The sequence below is a fragment of the Harmonia axyridis genome, chromosome 7 (assembly GCF_914767665.1).
Source record: "Harmonia axyridis chromosome 7, icHarAxyr1.1, whole genome shotgun sequence".
Taxonomy (NCBI): domain Eukaryota; kingdom Metazoa; phylum Arthropoda; class Insecta; order Coleoptera; family Coccinellidae; genus Harmonia; species Harmonia axyridis.
In genome coordinates this window covers 30,552,041-30,574,376 of record NC_059507.1, presented here as the reverse complement: position 1 = coordinate 30,574,376, position 22,336 = coordinate 30,552,041, and the positions used below count along the sequence as shown (strand labels likewise).

At 35.1% G+C, this 22,336-nt stretch overlaps 1 protein-coding gene across 3 annotated transcripts in view; it reads left to right on the top strand.

Moving 5' to 3' along the window:
* LOC123684874 (dachshund homolog 2) overlaps window positions 1-22,336 on the top strand; it is a 283,084-nt gene that overhangs the window by 176,768 nt on the left and 83,980 nt on the right. For all 3 annotated transcript variants that reach the window (XM_045624369.1, XM_045624368.1, XM_045624367.1), the window contains exon 8: window positions 15,889-15,972. In XM_045624369.1, the coding sequence (XP_045480325.1) occupies window positions 15,889-15,972 (84 nt within the window). The remainder of the gene's footprint in view (window positions 1-15,888; window positions 15,973-22,336) is intronic.

The window sequence follows — 22,336 nt, the reverse complement described above, 5'->3', positions numbered from 1 at the left end:
GGCGACTCTCATAAACCCGCCGGGGCCATAAAAAAGTGTGGTGCGATGACCATAACGCCACCTCTTCGACAGACAGAGTCACTACAATATATTCGGTCATCTACACTTTTTTGTTACGTTTGATACACATTTAGTATGGAGCCTAATGAAACTGTGTAAAAGAAAATTCGAAAATTTCATAATAAACTTTTTTAATTTTTGAGGAAAACAATCTTCACTTTTATACTCTGTACATACAGGCTATTCCTAAATTGGTGGTATAAAAAATGACAGATTGCTTGTATCATTTCAGGAAAAAAAAAGACTTATAACTAACTATAACTATAACTATCATCACAAAAAGTAGGACTACCAGAAACACCCTGTATATCGAAAACAAAGCGTTCGCGGGCCTATATTTATAGGCCTTATTTTTCTTGAAATGAAACGAGCAATCTGGAATTTTTTTTTATACCTCCAATTCAGGAACATCCTGTGTGTACAAACTCATATGGTTAGAACTTATCCAAGGAATCTTTCATTTTCCTTTGTAGGTACTTTCAATTCAGGAACATCCTGTGTAAAAATTTCATCAAATATGTAATTTAAAATCTCAAATTGATTCGTTCTTCCATAAAAACTTAGAGTACTTTGGTGGTTTTCTGTTCGGAGAAGACTAATAGTTGCATACCCGGGATCTATTGAGTAACTCAACTCAACACATAATTATTATAAAAAGCTCATTTCCAGTAGGTTTTTCATCTTGTCTAAGGGCAGAAACATAATTAGTCGACGCAGAGCAGACCGATGTTAAACACGAAAAACTGGAGTACTGGTTTTCCGTTAAAAAGAACTTGACACTGGTTGACGGCTACCGTCGGCTACCGATCTGGTGGATCCAGATTTTCCTCAACATCATTCACGTGTTGAATTTTGCACTTCAACCAGTCATTATCTGGCATTGATACTCTCGGGTCTAGAATACAATCCAAAGAAAAAATATCAAACAATGATTCAAAATATTTCAATGGACTAGTTTTCATTTTTTTGTTAAGGATTAATTCTAAAAATTTAAGTAAAATGAAACAAAAATGTGTAAGAATCATTGAAATATCTCTAGAAATGAAAAACTTCGAAGTTGCGCTTGGAAGAATAATTTCATAGTACGTGTAAGTGGCGTGACGTCACACACGCAGAGTGCTTACGAATTCATTGGTGTACAATCACCTGTGCCGTTCGTGTCGTGTTTTGTTCGTTACACGATGGCTGAAATAACTCACTATATACATACATATAAATTACTTTTTTCTCTTTTTACTTTTTACTCCTCACATAAATATGTTTTGCCATTGATAGACTTCAACAACCAGTACTCAACTACAAACTGTTTATGAAACGTTTTTTAAATAAATCATCGTTATAAGTTGAACCATGATGAAGCAAACTCAAAAGTAGATACTCACTTGAAAAGTTTAACTCCTTTTATTTCAGCACTGACATAAGATGGATTTGAAGAAAAAAACTCCATCACTGCGAATATATCTATTTTAGGCAAATTGTCACTTTGTCCTTTCACGAAGCCTTCTTCCATTATGGTGACATAAAAACAAAACTCGAGTTAAAACTACAGTGTACAACTACAAACGGCGCGAGAGCCTTGGCGCGGCTAAGTATTTAAACGTAATTTATGGTGTAGCGATCACAGGCAAGTGCCGTGCCGTCACAGACCAAAGACGTTCCGCACTAAAATACGTAAATTTAAATAATCTATTTTTCAGTCATTTATTGATGAATTTTCAAAATTTTTTCACTGATTTATCAGTTTTGCCCTATATTTTAATTCTATCGTGTCAAATATAGTATTATCAACATCACTAAACTAGTCCATTGTATAATGCGACAAGTATAGAATTAGTGACAAGAAATGTAATGGGTTTTGAATAATAGATAATTCCCGCGACGAAGAATAAATTGCACGCTTTCATCCTGACAATAATGCGACATGATATCCCGGTATCTACCTCATACCCCCCCTTCAAATTCATGAATGATCATACGCGAAAGAATCGTGATATGCCTTTGTTCGTAGACCTATTTACGTATGCAAATTGGATCTCTAACTTATTGGGAACATCTCGTGAGGAAAAGTAAGTAAGGCAGTTTTATATGATCTAGAGACATGTTCCCCCTAGCGTCGAACGAATAAAGTTATGTTATTGCACATCAGAGGAAAAACTTCAGTTTATATCTGCACATACGTTCATACCGGAATCGCTATTTATTAAATGAAGTTTCTTGGAGTTTCGGCGCTGGAATCGAGAAAAGTTTTTGGATGGAAACTGCGTTTGAGATTCTGGAAGGAGTACTTTGAAGATGAGGACGTGAGGTGGCCGTTCAACAGCTGTTGCGGGAAGAATGTTTGATGGGGAGTTGGAGTTCGGAGTTGGACACGGAAAATGCGAAAAAATATAAATATTATCTGTTTTTGGAATTTTCAAAACATCACATCTCACATCGAAACTCAGAGATGTTGATTGAATGGAACTGAAGATATTGAGAGTTGAAAATGCCTATCTCAAAACTCTCATTAGAGAGTTAGAAACAGGAGATGCGAATCAAGTCGTCCAAATGAAATTATATGCTCTAAGAAAACAACAGATAAATTAACAGAGAGAGAGAAACTGAAAATATTGATCTTCCAATCAAATGGCTATCGACCGCAGTCTTCCAGCCAGTTGTATACAGTTTTATATTACATAATTCAATCAGAAAATATCAAAACGTAACTATTATTTTAGTTATTTCAGGAGTTCGAAAAGTGACAAAGCTGGTAACTTTACCTTTATTGTAAATGATCTACTTTAGTGGTGTATCAATAGCTCCATCTTGTTGATATTATTTTGAATTGTGATGAATTTTTAGCTGATTGTTTGCATTCTTTCCAGTATTGAAAGTTCATAAATATAGCAGCTGTTTTATTTTCCATTTTTCTAAGAGGAATTAACAGTTTTAGGAGTTTATGAAAGAAGATGACTTTACGTCTCCTTGGGTTACTTTCTATTTTGATTCCTGCGCAATAACGTGAAAATCTTCTGTTTGAAATTGTTATGTGGATGGCATATTTGCCGAAACATTAACCAGATAAGTAATATCTTTTGATATTCATATACACTTGGAAATCGTACTTTTTCCTTTTTCCTTCATTCATTAACAAGTGTCAGTCATTTGTATTTATTGTATTCATTTTACGTAGGTAGAATTGTAGAAAAATATTTTGGATAAAATTCAATAAAATGATAAAGGTTTTTTCGCTGGACTACCCAACCTGCATTTCGAGTCTTAAATATGACGTTCAACATGAAATAACGATAGTGTTTCAAGTTTTTTCACAAAACAAGGATCTCCGTCGCAACAGTATTGAAGGATCTTCAACCTGAAATAAAACTCTATTTGTTACTGATAACAAACGTTATGGACTTTCCCTTCAAACCGTTCTGCTCTTCGCCGTCTAACTATTCAAGCTCACCTTTCTGAGATCAACAAGAACAGCATCGATATCATCTTCATATCTTCGAGCAATTTCCTCTCACTCCACTGATAAATGAATTATTTATTTAATCCAGTTCGTGATATAGCCCCAACTCAACTCGAAGAAAATGTAAAACGAATCAGCAAAAATGATTGCAACGTGGGCGGACAATATAAAGTGGTTTCACTGAAACGGTTGCTTGTGGCTACTTGAAATTGCTGCGTCGTTAGCTACCGATATTCGCGGGTTGACCAATAAAAAATATGACGTTTCTGTTTCAGCAAACGGCAACAACGTCTCTATTACACCTCCCATCTTAATTAAAATGTATAGTTTGGGTGTATCTATGTTCGGAATCTGTGCATTCTGTATGTATTAAACGTTTTATCTTGAACATCGTGGCAATATATTTTATTTAACAATGTCACGACACTTCGTTGCCGGAGGTGGATATTTGTCTTGTTTCTTCAGTTCGGTGTTCTGCTTAACAATGAAGTCATAAAGGCACGAGCAAAAAATCAGATTAGGTAGATAAGGTTGAGCTGGAACGAAACAGATTTCATCTGAGACGATACTGAAGTTGCTTAAGCGCCAACAGAGATTTCAATATGCACTTTTAAATGATAACTAACTTCAATTATATTGCATTTCAAGATTTTCTCTGATAAGCGTATAGTCAGTTATTTTCCAGAATTATTATTTCATAGAATTCGTTGAAATTAAAAAAGGAAAAATCCAGATCCTCTTAATAAATGTATAACGTTAACGTTGAAGTTTTGATGTGTTAAGATTTCCAAAATTTTACACAATTACTCATTATTTTTTCACCCATTTCCTATGGAAGAGCCCAGAAAAAAATACTCAATCAGTGACAACAGACTCATTCGAGTTGAGATTTTGTGGACAGATGCAGAATAATGGCTTCAAGATAGAACCATTTTTTTTAATTCTCATAATCAGTTTGAATCTCAAAAAAATAAAGTCAGTGACAACAGATTGAAGCGAGTTGAATCATCGGATATATATGTTCAATAACGGTTACAAAATATGTTCAAGATTTGGTTGATGTCGTCATTAGAGTCATGGAAAATTTCAGCAAAACATCGAAAAATATTCCCAATATATCACAGAAGTACTCATGGCACTGTAATAAACTTCACTCACTTACATAACACAGTCACTTCGAATTCCCTTCTCGTTGAAGGTAAGTTATTGTAGACCTCTGGAAATGAAAAGAAAATATTTGGATGTCATGTTCACATATACGAAATCAGCCGAATAGGTACCCAGATTATTATTATTATAAGTTCAAGATTTATTGGGTGAAATTCAATAATCCCTATAACGAGAATAATGAGTATTTCAAGGAATTCAAGAATTTTCTTTCCTTTTTACATTTACTTCCCGAAAAAATGAAACAAACGGAAACTATACCATACATCCTATTCCAACTATAGAAATCAACAGAACTCAGCCTTTTTTCTGTCAACAAATTGCCCTATTTCATCCTTACTTAATCTCAATACTGATAAGGTCTCTGCTCTGGAGATTTTTCACAATGGATGCATATAATGCAGTTCCATAAGAAATCAAATTCCACGACATCACGTGTGTGTGTAATTTATTCAAATTCGAGTTACAATTAACAGTCTTGGAGCTCTATTGTTTTCGTATAAAGCGGCCTCTTTGATCAATTGAGAAAAAAACGGACGTGAGCTAAGGAAAGAAAAGACATGCAAGGGATAAGTTGAAGATAAGAGGAATTATGTATAACACGAACTTGCAACAAGTTCGAGCTAAACGTCTGTGATCAGTGTGTGAAAAAGCTGGCATATATTCAACACGGTGGTTTATTAAATCTTTCCTTATGTATATTTCTGTTTAAATCCACTGATTTAGTGTGGAGGCAAATTTTTAAGAAGGATGTGGAAGATTTGGTCATGCATTCTAAGCCATTCTTATGTCAATTAGTACAATTTGATGAAATGAAATGTATTGCAATTACAAGTTTCAACGATGATTCAATCATTTCGTCCGTTTGAAGTAGATAATATTCAAAGTGATATCAATACTAATGATTTCTTCAATATAATTGGTTGTCAACATAATCTAATGACTAATTATGTGTGTTTACTATGAAATTTTCTGATCTTTCCTGAATTGTCTAACAATAAGTTTTAATATCTGAGTTGAATATCAGTTTATAAGAGCTGAAGTACTCGACTTGGGTGATAGTATTTCGGATTGAATGTGGGCGATCGTAGGGGTTCCGAAGGGTTGTGTTTTGGGTCCCTTCCTATTCTCCATTTATATTTCTTCTCTTATGTTGAACATTAAATGTAGATAACATCTCTCTGCTGATGATTTGCAGCTTTATTTGCCAATACTGAGAATTTCGCGAGTTGTGTTCTTTCGATCAATAAGGAATTACCACTTTTATCTCAAATAACCCCAAATTGGGGTCTTTTACTGAATTTTGGTAAAACTCAATGAATAATAATTAGCATGACCCGTATTTCTCTGAGTAAGATAAATCCACAGGGACATGAAATTGTCAATGGGAGTAATATCCCAAATTCTCGCAGCGTGAGAGATCTTGGTATAACGATCGACGATGAAACTTTGTCATGGGATGCTCAGGTTGCTTCTGTCCACGAAAGGTTTTATCGCACTATGTACCAGTTTCGCCTCCTACAGAACTTTGTTCCTTTTGCAATAATAAGTCCCTATTTTATTCATTGTTACTGCCCATAATTGTAAAAGTAATTGCATCATATCAAGCTACTTGATTTTTATCTGTTTTATTGTGTAGTGTCACATCAATAAAATAATGATGAAATGAGAAGGAAACTTGCGAAAAACACTTTTATTTATTGAACTTATTGCATAAAAGAACCGATGAAATCAACTTTTTCAAATAGAAACATAAATTAAATCACTATAAATCAAAATAAAGAATAATAAAAAATGAAGTTTCTTAATATTGAGAAACTTCCAGGCTTTGTTTGATTTCATAATTTTCCATCCAGGATCTAAGACAAATGAGGCATCCTCTTCCAGGTTTTTGTAACTGTAAGAGCAGCTCTGGAAGATGCTGAAGATGCTGGCGTTGATAAAAAATTCTTGGACATTTTAGCCAAGTTTGGACAGGTATTTCTGAAACTACCAAAATCTACCGATAGATTTCATAGAAATGTGAGAAAACTACTTATAAAGTCACACTGGCGAATGCTTCAGTCTCTCGGCGCTCTAGGAACCTCCTTATTTGGTCTAAGCGCGCACGAGATTGCAGAAATATATGCTGTATGACGCGTGCATATCAAGTTTTAGTAATATCAAGTAGGTTGATATCAAGTCAAGCAATAAATGTTTAAAATAAATTCAAGTCAAGCTCAAGTAATTTTTCACGAGATTGATTTTCAAGTCAAGTAGTTGGTTAAATGTCAAGCTACTTGGCTTGATGAATCCCTATCCTCAACTCATAGTAACTTCAATGAATCCTTGTGACAAGTTCTAAGGTATACATAATTCTAAAGGAAAAAGCAGAGTTATTATCATACATATTCAAATAATCAAAATCACTAAAGGTCCCCATAGACTACACATACAAATCGTATCCACAATCCCGTCCTTTAATCCGCAAACCTACGCGGCTGCATATTTCGCCATTTGCCACAGCACGCGATCAGTCAAAACGCGTTTATTTAATTCGATTAACTGGATAAACAGCGTCGAATTGATAAATAATAATCTGCGTCAGACCGCCGGAATGTGCCATAATGAAGTTTGATTGAAGGTTCCACATGTGCCCCACCATTTTCACGGCCATTCCGGAAAATCCCGGATCAACTGGAGCAACAAGTGCGAGATATACGAATCCGGTTGCGGATTTCAAAACCGTAAATGGGTTTGGTGATAGGACGGCACGAAGAGATGGTTATACATGGGTTGCATTGTCGTTTCGTGATGTTGATTGTCTTCACAGCCGAGTTGACGTCGAATCTCCACTAAACAGGGTGTTCACGCATTGAAATTGCAGGGTTGGTGTCCACTTTGGACGCGATAATAGATGTTGTTGGTGATTGTTCCTCTACTTCTGTGGTGCTTTGGACTAGTGATTGATACCTCCGGTCTAGCAATCTTGCTAGTGTAAAGTAATAGTTTCTGGTTTCGGAGGATCGTTAAGCAATTTTTGGTTTGGACATTTACTACACATTAAAAACATCCTCGTGGAAAGCAATCTGTTGAAGATTGACATGTACGAACCATGATTCAATGATAAAATGTCTCGTATGAAATGAACGCAGTTGAATCAAAGTGTTATAAGTTATGAGCCCAGTTATATGTTAGTATTTTAGAAATAACTGGTATTGCTGTTTGCAGAATTTTCGGTTTCTTGAGGCTGATCAATATATGACAAAATAAGCTTTCGAAATTTGTTATCAATAAACTCGAAGGACAGGCCAACTGGGTGAACTGAAAAATCCAGATCAAAACCCCTAAGCCACGATCCCTAAGAAATGCAAGCATTTGAAGTTAAGTTGGTTTATCCAAACTGCTATACAACCTGTTTCCTTAATTCATGCAAACTAGAAGCTCCAGAGAGGTTTCACAACCACAGTAGTCTAACATGAGAAACCTTTAAACATATACCAAATTTCCTCATTGAAACGTCATCAAATAGAGAAGATAATTCGTTAAAATATGTCTCATGACAACAAATCTTATAATTTCAAATCATAAAGTTATTCTCGATTAAACATGTCAGCTTACGAGCCAAATTTTGGTCATTTGCGGAAGTGACAATAGTGGTTTCTACGCTTCAAGAACGGTGAGTTTGTCGTCGAAGCCCAGCATAGCGGTGGAGCTCCAGAATTGGAGGCATTACTTGATCAAGACTCGTCTCAGAAGCGACAAGAATTGGCAGGATCATTGGGAGTGAATCAACAAGCCATTTCAAAACGTTTCAAAGTTATGGGAATGATTCAGAAACAAGGAAATTGGGTGACGTACGAGTTGAAGTCGAGAGATGTTGAACGGCATTTGTTTGCTTGTGAATAGCTGCTTGCAAGGCAAAGACGGAAGGGATTTCTGTATCGCATTGAGACTGAACACGAAAAATGGGTTCCCAAATCCATGGGTTCCAGAAATCCGTTCCGTCTTTGCCTTGCAAGCAGCTGTTCACAAGCAAACAAACGCCGTTCAACATCTCTCGGGTTCAACTCGTACGTCACCCAATTTCCTTGTTTCTGAATCATTCCCATTACTTTGAAACGTTTTGAAATGGCTTGTTGATTCACTCCCAATGATCCTGCCAATTCTTGTCACTTCTGAGACGAGTCTTGATCAAGTAATGCCTCCAATTCTGCATCTTCGAAAACCTCCTCTCTTCCACCGCTATGTTGGAATTGCCTTCTGCAACGAAATTCAATTAAAAATTCAGATTATACATCCTAGTGATGTTTGTATTGGATCTTGGCAGTTCGTGTGACTATTACAAAAATTGACAGATTACGGAATTTGAATTTGAATCGTTCGTTTCGAATTCTGAAATAATTTATAATTACGCATTAAATTCGTGAATTATGTCTGACTAAATCAATTTAACAGCACCAGAATTAAGAGAAATTGTGTATAATATTGCAAATCATTTCACTTTATCCAAATTATATTATATTGACAATTGACGTGTGTTGAAATTTGATAGGATCATAAGTCAGTGTAGACAATCACAAAATGAACAATATAACTGAAAACAATGCTATAATGAGTTCATTACGACAATCTTCTCAGTACTGTAATGAACTCATTACGATACTGAAATGAAAAAAACAAACATTTAAAACATTACGTTTGAGTTAGGGGTTGAAAATACACCGCAGAAGAAGTTTTTTTATGAACGTAGTAAAATAACTGGTGGGAAGGAATGAATTACAATAATTTTGTGCCAGTCAGATTAAACTTTTGTCGAACTCTGCTGAACTCCTATTCGAGCGAGTTCTACGTCTCTGATATAAAATCTTGCAAAAAGTGACGATCTCCGGCAAATTGCCGTATTCTCTTCTCCATACATTATCTCAAATTGCGCACATCGATTCAATTTGAGCCACACTGAAAGCACCGAGGAAGAATAATTACTCAGACGGACAGGCAGCAAGATTATTATTCTAAACATAGTCGGCGTGAAGAAACAAATGAATTGATTGGCGATGTTCGATTATTTTTCATCGGCCACTCGATTATTTCTGTGACCGGCGCGACCTGCAACTGAGTAGACAGCGATTTGCACTGAGCACTATCGGAACCATAAACTTGAAGAACCACGTAATGCTCTTACAGTGCCGTGTAGTCATGTTTTAGCACGGTTTGTACACGTGAATTATACGGTGGGAATTGATTTCTGTATATGTGTATGCCGCCGATAGTATTATTTGTGGGGTTGTCGATCCTAACATTTCTTCTGTAGATAACCGCATGAATTATAGAAGTCAACTATGAAAACCATTTATATGTTCGTTCTGTTTCAGGGTTATAATTTTTGTGAAATTCTTTCATTATTTAACGTCATCATCGTGAATATTGATGCAGCTGTAACATATATTACTTACTAATATTCAGTCGAGTAACTAGACCAGAGTAGACTTTATACTGAGTGATCGATAGTTGCCTTCGAGAGCAATACAGCGATTATAGCGATCTTCCAACTTTTCGATACCATTTTTGTAATACAATTTGTCTTTCGCTTCAAAATAGGCCTCAATTTCGGCGATTACTTCTTCATTGGCGCTAAATTTCTTTCCAGCGAGCATTATTTTGTGGTCTGAGAACAGGAAAAAGGGGCCGGATCTAGCAAATAAGATGGATGCAGAAACAATTCTGGGCTCCGAATTGCTTCTGCATCCATCTTATTTGCTAGATTCATGCAATTTTGCGATTGTTCCCATTGATTTGTGACTTGGCGCATTGTCTTGATGAAACAGCATCTTTTTTTTCTTCAAATGGGGCCGTTTTTCAAAGATTTCATCCCTTAAACTATCCAATAACGCTATATAATAATCGATGTTGATGGTCTGGCCCTTGTAGTTTGAGTGTAGTCCACTCAGCTGGCTGTCGATTGAACTCCGGAGTGAAATAATGGAGCCATGTTTCATCCATTGTCACATATCGACGCAAAAATTCATGTTTATTGCACTTAGACAGCTTCAAATACTGCTCAAAATCATTAACACGTTGTTGCTTTTGATCGATTGTTAGCTCGAGCGGCACCCATGTTGCACACTGCTTTCTTATGTACAAATATTCGTGAAGGATATGATGTACATGTTCAGATGATATCTTCACAATATCTGCTATCTGGATCAACTTCATTTTACGGTCATCCAAAATTATTTTGTGACCTTTTCTTATTTTTTCGTCGATGACAGCCTCTTTTGGGAATCCACTGCATTCGCCTTCTTCGGTGCTCATTTCACCACGTTTAAACTTAGCATATCAATCAATAATGGTTGATTCTCCTGGTGCAGACCACGGAAACTCTTCATCAAACCAAAATTTTTCTTCAACTGTATTTTTTCCATTCAAAAAGCAATAATTTATCAGCAAAAGTAAGTTTTTTTTGTTCTTATATTTTTTCAATTAACAAAAGTAGCTACACTCGCCACGCAATGTCTCACAAACATGGTCGGACTGTTGTTGAATTTTGATACGTATCGTTTGAAGGTTGGTACTAACTAAAAATCATATGGATTTAATACTTGCACCGCCATCTGTGAATTAGACCGGGAACTTTTTTATTGGCCTAATAGTTACCATAAAAATTATTTTTGCAAAATCTCGTGTTAATAGCATCATCAGAGACATAAATTATAAACTTAAATTTGGCATAAATAGTTCAATTTAAAGTTTTCGCAATGTCATATTATGCTGATTTTGAATGCAAATCTACAGGATGATATTTTGCGCCAACAACTTTCCTCCAGAAATTTATAATGGTGGACCACTAGTAGTTCAGAAGAATGTAAAAAAAAAACTTTGGTCCAGTACTTTTTGGTTTCTTGTAGTTTTGTCGTAACTATATTTACTCAATTTGAGGTGAAGATTAATAAAGATTCGATTAACTTGAGAAAGTAGGATTAAAAGAAACGAACTATATCTCGAAAAAAAGCATTTGCGGACTCATGTTTATAGGACTTTTTTTTCTTAAAATTACACAGGGAATCTCTCATTTTCCTTTGTACCTCCAAACTAGGAACACCCTGTATAGAACGAAATGACTGTAATTTCATTCACACAAAATTTCCTCAGTAGGTTATCCATTGGTAAAGTATGCATCACATTGCTTATTTTTCTCTTGAAAAGGTTGCTCTGATGCAATGCGATTATTTCCACCCGAAGAAAAAAATCCACTCCGTTCCTCTTAATAGAAAGAAATTGATTCATCGCAAAGCGAGCTGGAGGGCGGAAAAGGCCTACAAATTCACCTACTGCTTTCTTCATCCTCCGCTGAATACAAACCATTTATCATCTTATTTTGCGGTTGATAAAGATTTAGTTACATTTTCTTCTTTCCATCTGGCTAATTCGGATGCAGGGAAATTTTACATTATCATTCTTTCATTATTTATATTCCTTTCAAGCAGTTTTCGGCACAAAAGTTGGGAAAATAATTATCCTCACCGAATATTTTTTTTTTGTTCGAATGGCGCTCTCTTGCCCGGATTTTATGTTTTTCGCTCTAGGCGTCGAAATCCGAGATAGGAGGGGGCCATTGTTAGGAAAATGAGGGTTGGCGAATGGATGGATGTCTTTAGATTTCGGTCTGGAGATGGGTATCAAGGTGGATCTTAATGAGGACTGATGATCATTGTTTGCCGAATTCATTTTTCTTCAGCGGTTGATGGCTATTGCGAAGAATTATTATCTGGAATTCGCAAAGACATTGAAGTGTATTCTTTTTATCGGGTTATGTATTACTGCTAATGGACTTGTGCAATTATTTCAATTTTAAAACTGAGGGGACTGATAACTCATGAATCAAATGGAAGAAATGGAATTATTTGATTGAATGATAATACTATAAATCACAGGATGTTTCACTATAATTTGGAGGATAATAATAAGAATCTGCCAACTCAGTTGCAAATCATCCAGAAAGTTTTTCATTACTTTTCTCACAATTCTCGAAAATGCCACACCATTGAAATTTTCATCGTTCATATAATTATGTGTCTGGTTGTCTATAAGTAAACATATGAACGAAAACATATGAACAAAACGTGAATTAAGAAAAAAAATTGTTCAGAATCCTTGTACCGTACTTTGTGCAATTTTTTACTGCATAAATTGAAGCAACCATTTAACAATATTCACGGGAAAAAGTGTTGCGAAAAGTGTTTGATTGTACCTATAGCATGAGAGCAAGTGTTTTAAGTGAAAAATATTTTCATCTGATAACTCGAAAACTGTGAGACTTTCATTCAAACAATTTTTTCACATCAGGTAGAGCACATTCTGATCTAACGGGTGTTTTTTTTCGAGGTATATAACTTTAAGTTGGCATTACTGTTCGAGATGGCAACCGACTTAACAGCTGTCAAGTGATTTATCCTCAGTTTGGTTTGGCAATTCATCATGAATAGACTCACGCCTCAACAACGCTTGCAAATAGTGCAATTTCATTTAAAAAATAATGGTTCTGTGCGGAATACGTATCGCGCACTACGTCCATTTTATTTTGTTTAGCGATGAAGCGCACTTCTGGTTGAATGGCTACGTCAACAAAAAAAACTGCCGCATTTGGAGTGAAGCTAATCCTCAAGTGTATGTCGAAACACCGTTTCATCCAGAAAAACTGACTGTTTGGTGCGCTTTATGGGCTGGTGGAATCATTGGTCCGTATTTCTTCAAAAACGATGATGACCAGAACGTTACAGTCAATGGTGATCGGTATAGAGCTATGGTTCCAACAAGACGGCGGAACATGTCACACAGCTCGTGCCACAATCGATTTATTGAAAGACACGTTTGGTGACCGCCTAATTTCACGTTTTGGACCTGTGAATTGGCCTCCAAGATCTTATGATTTAACACCGCTAGAATACTTTCTGTGGAACTATGTAAAGTCATTGGTCTATGCGGATAAGCCACAAACCCTTGACCATTTGGAAGACAACATTCGCCGTGTTATTGCCGATATACGGCCACAAATGTTGGAAAAAGTCATCGAAAATTGGACGTCCAGATTGGACTACATCAGAGCCAGCCGTGGCGGTCATATGCCAGAAATCGTATTTAAAATGTAATGCCACAAGATTATCTTGAGTATAAATGAAATTCATGTCAATCGAATAATCCATCGTTGTTTTATTGCAATTTAAAGTTCTATAGCTCTAAAAAGCACCCATTACATTCCGTTTATGTTTGACGTGGTCTATTTGGGACACCCTGTATATCCTTCTGGATATATTCTTGTGACCAAATATTTCTTTACGAGAAATACATGGAAAAAATAAATATATTCAAAAATGAAATTTTTTTTTGTTCAAAAATTTCAACCAATATTTTTGGATCTTTTCTGATTTAAATACATGGTGTTTCAGATATCTTGGATACTTTTCGGTTTCTCTTTCGTTATCTTGACGTGTCGGTGAAATTTAGAGTATTAATTTAATATATTGGTTACAATGAATTGCACGAATTTGCTTTCTAATAAACACTGCTCAAACTCTGTTGCTTTTGCCTTCTGAAAAGTCATATTGTAGCATATCACTTGTGACTGAAGAGCGCGTGTTCTTTTCGAGTTGCGGGACTGCAAATATTTGCCCAGGCACTCGCTGGAAGGAAATCATATGGAAAAGGGAGATTTCCGCCAGTTAGAGAACAATATTTTTCTTTCATCGACTCCGGCGAGTTCTTAAATGGATTCCAACTCACGCCTCATGAAATATTGAATTCGGGAGTGGCGCAAAAGCTGCCGTTTCGCATTTGAATGGGAAAGGAATCGTTTTCCCCATTGTATACCTGGCTGAATTTCATTTTAATGGAATAATCATTTAGGCAAATATTTGTTAGTATTTCTGATATCGGAATCGTCGATTTCCTTACCTCATTTCCGTTGTGTGCTCAACATTCGGGAAAATTTAATCAAAAAATTATAGCCCTGGGCTTGGCACTGGCTTGGGGAAGGAAGTTCTTTTCTTTCGGCTCTGGATCAATTTGAATTTTCTTTCTGTTTGGATGTTCTTCTTTCTTGGAGGAAGACCGACGCCTATAAAATCCATTATAATAATATTCGTAAGAATTCTTTGAATATATTGAACTAAATGTGATAAAATTCATAGGATTTTGACTGAACAATTTCAACACCTCTATAGGTGTTTTTTTTCATTACCTCGGACCAATTTCCGAGGTATATACCAATATATAATTAAAATAATATATATAAGTTGTGGCAGAATGAACTTTTTATTATTATAGCCATAGAATTAGAGAAAGTTGATTTCTAATATTTCTTGCATCTTTCGAATATTTTTACTGGCATGAATAGTACTTTGTATTTGAAAACTTGAAGACTTCCAAGTTCAAAATTCGATGTAAGAATAAGTATATTCAAAACAATAAATAACGGTTCAATTGTGGAATATGAGATTTTATTAACTTCATATTCCTTTTCGATTTTCAAAGTGTTTTCAATTGTTTTTTTGTAATTTTTCCCAATAGTTTATAATTTTCCATAGTTACGTTTGGAATAGGAAAATATGTATATTTCTAGACTACATAAAATATTCGCATATTCGAAAATGTGTGGATAACAAACTAGAAAATCCGACGATGCTAAAAGATCAAAAAATCAAATAGTCAGTGTTCAGAAATTTCGACGACAGAAAATGAGATATTATTGAATATGTTCCATATTTCCAACAGTAGGAAATTAATTTTTTCGTCTTTCGAAATGAATGAACTCAGTTTTGAACATCTTGTTTTTTCCACACATGGAATATAAGATGTTATAATAAACCTTATTGTAAAATTTGAGTGTATTTCTCGATTTTTTCGATTTATGGTTGTATTTGTGTTTGTTTTTGAAATAGGTTTTTACTTGTGAATACGACATCTATTGTATCAGTGTTTAAAGTTTCATTAATTTAATGAGAATACAAAAGATTTTTGTTTTCATTGTTGCAAAAATGAATTAAGAAGGGTTTAAAAGTATTCTTAAATAAACTCAGGTATAAGTGGTAAAGCCATGAGAACTCCAATTCCCATATACAATAACTTGATATAATTCGATGTAGCTTAATACATTCCCAGGCTTCACAACCACCAAGAAACCAACTTATCAAAACAAAACTCTCAAAACTCATTAAATCATTTCTTTTCAGCTGAACTGAAAATGGATCTGTTACGAGAACGAGAAATGAAAGAAGGCTTGGAGAGACAACTCAACGACGAACAAAAAAAGAAAGGTTAGTGATACTCTTTCATACCCTTTTGTTCATTCTTCTAACGCGACCAGAATGGATTGGATTTTTTATTGTTCTGCGCCATCATTACCTCAACAGACAGTATTGTTTCAGAATAAAATGTTTCAATAACTCCGCGAGCTAGTGTATATAGGTGTACGTATTGTGTGGGCCCCTTTTTTCTAAAGGACACCGTATTGTTTTCCACGTTTTTCAATGGACAATTTTTACTGACAGCTTAATTAAATGGTACTTTTGTATGGCTATCGTATGGTCGGGATCTTTTGTGGCTTTGATATCAAGCTTTGCGTTGGAGCGTCTCAACCAATCTAGATGGCCAGATATCGAATAGATTGCGTAAATATAGGACACACAATGATCTCATGTAATGTTGGGTTCTAATTTGTTTATTTTAAAAACCTACTTAGAAAGATCGGGAAAACACTGGCTTGACAACAGAAGCTTTTGAGCGCTCGATCATTCATGCGCCTCTGGAAGTCACAGAACTGCGAGATTCGATATATCTTTATGTAATTGTTGTCGGTTGGTTTAAGAGATGCATTCAAGTCGAACTTGTTCGATTTTAGTTACAAACTTTTATGTAAAAAAGTTTGACTTGACTTTATTTCTGTATCTTTAGGTTTAGCTTGAAATCAAACTACTTCAAACAGTTTGAAGTTTGGATATCATATTGCGGAACATGTCTGAACCTGTACTCTGCTACTCCGCAAATTAGTTAGAGTTAATATTTAGAAGGATACGTTTGGCTTGTTTCTTTTTTTTTAGTGTATGTGTGTGTTGTGCGTTGTGTCTGAACCTGAACTCTTTTCATGTAGCTGATACGTACCAGAACAAATTGAGTGTGATTTTGAACATCCCCCACTTCCAAAAACTATGAGTTCTGTAAAACAATGAAAATTGGAAAGTGTAAATTATCTAAAAATAAAGACCAAGCTAAAAAAGCTTATAACATTATCGATGAAGAGCCACAAAAAATTATATGAAGTAGAATTTTCGCAGGAAGCAACATCTTCTGGATCAAGTAGTATTTGTGGTAGTAACGACATAAAACGTTGGATCCAAAATGGTCTAAAATAGTTTGTGGACGGCAGCTCCTTTATTCTTGAAGTCAAAAAGGAAAGGAAATTTGTTTTATTGTACTTCTAATTTTTATAAGCAGGGCTCTAGTGTCAGAGTTCTTGTTCACAGCATTCAATTGATTTGTAAGAAGAACTGAAGTAAGAACTTCACTTTTCACAAAGAATTTTGAGGTGACAAGTTGAAGTTGATTGAAAAAAGTTTAAAATTATGTATTTTATTTTTGTTTTACATAATGGTAGGTATTTGTTTTATCGACTTACTATATTTGACATAAATATTTTACCCATTCAAGGTATATCTACTAAATAAATTATTTTTTAAACTCTTTCAAACTAATTTGCAAACAGTTTGAATTTTCAAACCTGCAATCATTGTCCAGTTTGATTTGACTTGAATCATTTCTCAGAAAGATTGACTCGAGTTTGACTCAATTTCCAGTTACACTCATGTCAATCTTGAACATTCAAGTGAAACTTGTGTAACTCTACGTACTTGGAAATCTACAAGCTTGGTAGGTAGGTCAGTCGACAACTAGATCTATTAACTTTGTAATATTCACCAAAAAGGTGAATCTGCTGGCTTACTAGTGAATTCTAATAAAGAGTTGTTCCTTACTATAAATGCCTGCTCCTCATAAAGTTCAAATTGGTATGAAATTGCTACTGTGAAACTACAGAAATTCAATAACCATTTCCTGCAACTACTTTTCTTTCTACAAAAAATTGGCAATTATTGTTCATTCATTGCAACCAGAAAATCGTAATCTTATATCTCTCCCGCCCTACAGCTATCATAAAACGGTATTAAATTCAGGATACATCCCCCAAAATGCAGCCCTTACTTCCGAATTACTCACCCTTAACGAAGAACTCGAAATGCAGGGGTTAGACGGCAATAGGTCCCTTGAATCAGTGAACTGACCTTAAGGAAATGCCATCGGAACTGCTCAAGACTATTGCTTTCGACTTTCGCCGTTTACGCCCAATTTAATTATAATGGACTGAGTAGTAGATTCGGAATTAAATTTACATGCGTCTTTCCTTCGTTGTGTTTCAAAGGTTATTGATCAGAAAGGGATGCAAGGTTCGGTATTGTCTTTGTTAGATATTCTCAAGGCAGACTTACGTAGGATATTCAAGGTGATCCACAATTTATATATAAGTATATAACAAAGTAGTTGAAAATAATCCTCAAATTCTTCCGATTCATTAATTTTGACAACAACAATTTGAAAGTATATTGAGGCCTGAACTATATTCTGAATGCCCCTTTGCTGAACACAGCTTTTTGATACTTCTACTGCTTTGAATTCGTAACAAAATTAAATATTTCTGTAGTGACACTTTATTAGACCGAGAGATGGCGTCGCGGTTACACATCTCTCGGAAAATCGGAATCGCTTGATATTAATCGGTATACAGGGTGTACGGTATACCCTGTACGTGAACATTATGATTTTTTTCTGTTTTCGGAACCACAAAGAATCAGTTCATTGTATAAATTCTAAATCTCTACTTGGCACGGTCATACAGGGTGACCAATAAACATTCCGTCATGAGTGAAATATTTGCAGTTCAATAACTCTTCAACAAATCCAATTCTCGAAATGATTCTACCGATAAATTCAAGATATCTTAAACTATGAAATTTCTTTCATGAAGAAATGTTTATTGATCACCCTGAATGATGGCGCCAAGCAGAGATTTAAAATTTTTATTATGAATTAATTCATTGTGGTTACGAAAACGAAAAAGAATCATAATATCCACATACACGGTGATTCAACATTCAAGAAAATAAAAAAGGTCTTAAATTTTCCTAGTCCGGGTCTGATTTATTCGAATTCAGAAATATTGAAGGCAGGCTATAGTAAAGGGCGACAAAACTTCAAAAATAGAAATTATTCGGTGGATTTGTTAAAGAGTTATTGTACTAAAAATATTTCACTCATGAGGGAATTTTTATTGATCACCATGTATGACCGTGCTAAGCAGAGATTTAGAATTTTCATAATGAATTGATTCTTTGTGTTTCCGAAAATGGAAAACAAATCATAATGTTCACGTACAGGGTGATCCAATATTCATGGAAATAGGAAAAGTCTGAAATTTTCCTAGTCCGGAACTGATTTACTCGAATTGAGAAATATTGAAGGAAGGCGATAGGAAAGGGTGACAAAACTTCAAAATTTGAAATTATTCGGTCGATTAGTTAAAGAGTTATTCAACAGTGAAATTTCACTCATAAGATGAACATCACCCTGTATATCCCAAACGAAGGCACTCAGGCGATTGAAACATCTTCATACGGGTCCTCCATGATGACCTTAATTTATGTTATTCTTTTGTCGCATTCTTCCCGGGACACTCTGTATATATCGGCTGAGAACGCTGCCCAAACTACTCCTTGAAAGACCCTAGATGAAAAAATGTTACAAATAAGTGTTCCTAAGTTTTCAGGGGGACATCGAATGCAGACAATCAATGTAAGTTTGATTTCAAGTTAATTTCAAACTCAAGCAAATTTTTGAGTAGAAAATTGACATTTTTCTTCGCAGAATATTAATCTTCCTGATGAACTCAAAACAATTTTCTGTTTGTTCACGTAGTCTCCATTACATTTCGTCAAAATCAATGTTTCCAAATATTTTGATGATTTCGTTGATTTCGCTTTTCGTTTATTGTTATTGGAAATAGGTTGGGTGATATTATCCCTTTGAAACCGTATGCGTTGAAAGTATACTGCCAGCATCTTTACACAACATAAAATGTGGAGCATTTTGAAAAATTCATTTGAGGCGGAATATTTTAAAATGACTGCATACTAGGGTTTTCGCTAGACAAAAAATTCAGGGCTTGCCATTTGAACAAATTGACTTATAAACAATTTCAAGGTCATTTTCTGAAAATCACGGACCACGGGTGATTTGCAGTTTTGTAAATTTGAAAACTCCTGGAAATTCAATAAAAAAAAACCGTACAAGTATCTCAAACCTTTTTCAATACATTATCTCTAGTTCAAACCGTTGAAACCAAAGGACCCCGCACGTTTAGTAGGGAAAATGGCTTTCCGTGAATTTGGCTGAATTTTTGATATGTTGTAGTTCTTGATGAACTGATCAGAAAAGTCCTCAGCCATAAAGCTCAAAAATGGACAGTTTTCGAGATATGGAGCTTTGAAAATGGATTTTTTGCAATTTTCGGCGTTTTTGCTCATCAATCAGGGAGCTCTCATTTCTGGTTTTTATGGAATTTGGATGTTCGGTGGCCAGAACCCGACTGAGAAATGATCTTCCTTGGTTATATTAGGCACCGCCATCGATAATTTTTTATACACTGCTCCACATTGGCTATGAAATGAGATACAAAATCCAAGATGTTCCATACATCTTTCCATGCCACAAGATGACGCCAGAATAATTCACATGATCGAGAAACGACATATTGTGAGATTTTTTTAAGAGAGACCATAATAACTGAATCCTCATATATCTGATGTCCAATAATATCAAATATGTTAGCCGAAATGTTCATAACCAGGCATCGCGAGCTGTAATGGGGGAAAATGGGAAAATCATAATCATATATCCTCAGGGATAACAATTGTGATCACTATTGATGACATTTACATATGATATGCGATTTGTTTCTCACAAATCTCGATAATCTGACAATGGGATGCCAAGACATTTTCCTCAGAATGTCTCGAAATTGATGATAGCATCTCACAGACAAACGAATCCGTGAAAATGTCTGCAGTTTTGATACAATATAGTACTATTCGGGTAGAATATAGAAATCCAAGTGTTGGAAGCAAACTATGAATGGAACTTCCGATATTAACCCACGAATTCTTGAAAATATTTTTTTTTCTATGAACTTTTTGAACTTCACACATACGAATGAATACTATCTAATAATATGATCGTTGGCAAAATGAATGAGTAGATCAATCAAAAACAATATAATAATGAGTTTATTCCAGATTCCGGAACGCAGCAAAATATCAGCTCTGGATTGTGTATACTAACGACGAAAATGAAGAGTCAATACAGGACTATTATTGCACATGCAAATCGGGTGCCCGGACCGTAGGATGCTGTGCTCACATTGCTAGCGTTTTATGGTTCCTTGGTTATGCTCGCCATAACCAAGGAGTCAAGTATCCAAATTCCGATTTATTGAACTATGTGATCGATGCTGCCAACAGAATGAATCAATGATATTATGATTTGATGAGGTAGTATCCACCCAACCAAAGATCGAGTAGTTAGATAGGAGTTTACATGGCGTGAAAGGCTTGATTTTTCTTCTTATTTTTGAGATGATATGTGATTGTGTTACGTTCGTTGATATAGTTTTATGTTATCAAATCATTAATTCTGCCCCCGATTCGATTCATAATATTCTAAATGATTTCTTGCGATTGCTAATATAATTTTAAAAGTTTTTTGTTTATTATCATTATTGTTATTATTATTATGAATGTTACTCTCATTATTATATTGTTTTTGATTGATCTACTCATTCATTTTGCCAACGATCATATTAGTAGATAGTATTCATTCGTATGTGTGAAGTTCAAAAAGTTCATAGAAAAAAAAATATATTTTCAAGAATTCGTGGGTTAATATCGGAAGTTCCATTCATAGTTTGCTTCCAACACTTGGATTTCTATATTCTACCAGGATAGTACTATATTGTATCAAAACTGCAGACATTTTCACGGATTCGTTTGTCTGTGAGATGCTATCATCAATTTCGAGACATTCTGAGGAAAATGTCTTGGTACCCCATTGTCAGATTATCGAGATTTGTGAGAAACAAATCACATATCATATGTAAATGACATCAATAGTGATCACAATTGTTATCCCTGAGGATATATGATTATGATTTTCCCATTTTCCCCCATTACAGCTCGCGATGCCTGGTTATGAACATTTCGGCTAACATATTTGATATTATTGGACATCAGATATATGAGGATTCAGTTATTATGGTCTCTCTTAAAAAAATCTCACAATATGTCGTTTCTCGATCATGTGAATTATTCTGGCGTCATCTTGTGGCATGAAAAGATGTATGGAAGATCTTGGATTTTGTATATCATTTCATAGCCAATGTGGAGCAGTGTATGAAAAATTATCGATGGCGGTGCCTAATATAACCAAGGAAGATCATTTCTCAGTCGGGTTCTGGCCGCCGAACATCCAAATTCCATAAAAACCAGAAATGAGAGCTCCCTGATTGATGAGCAAAAACCC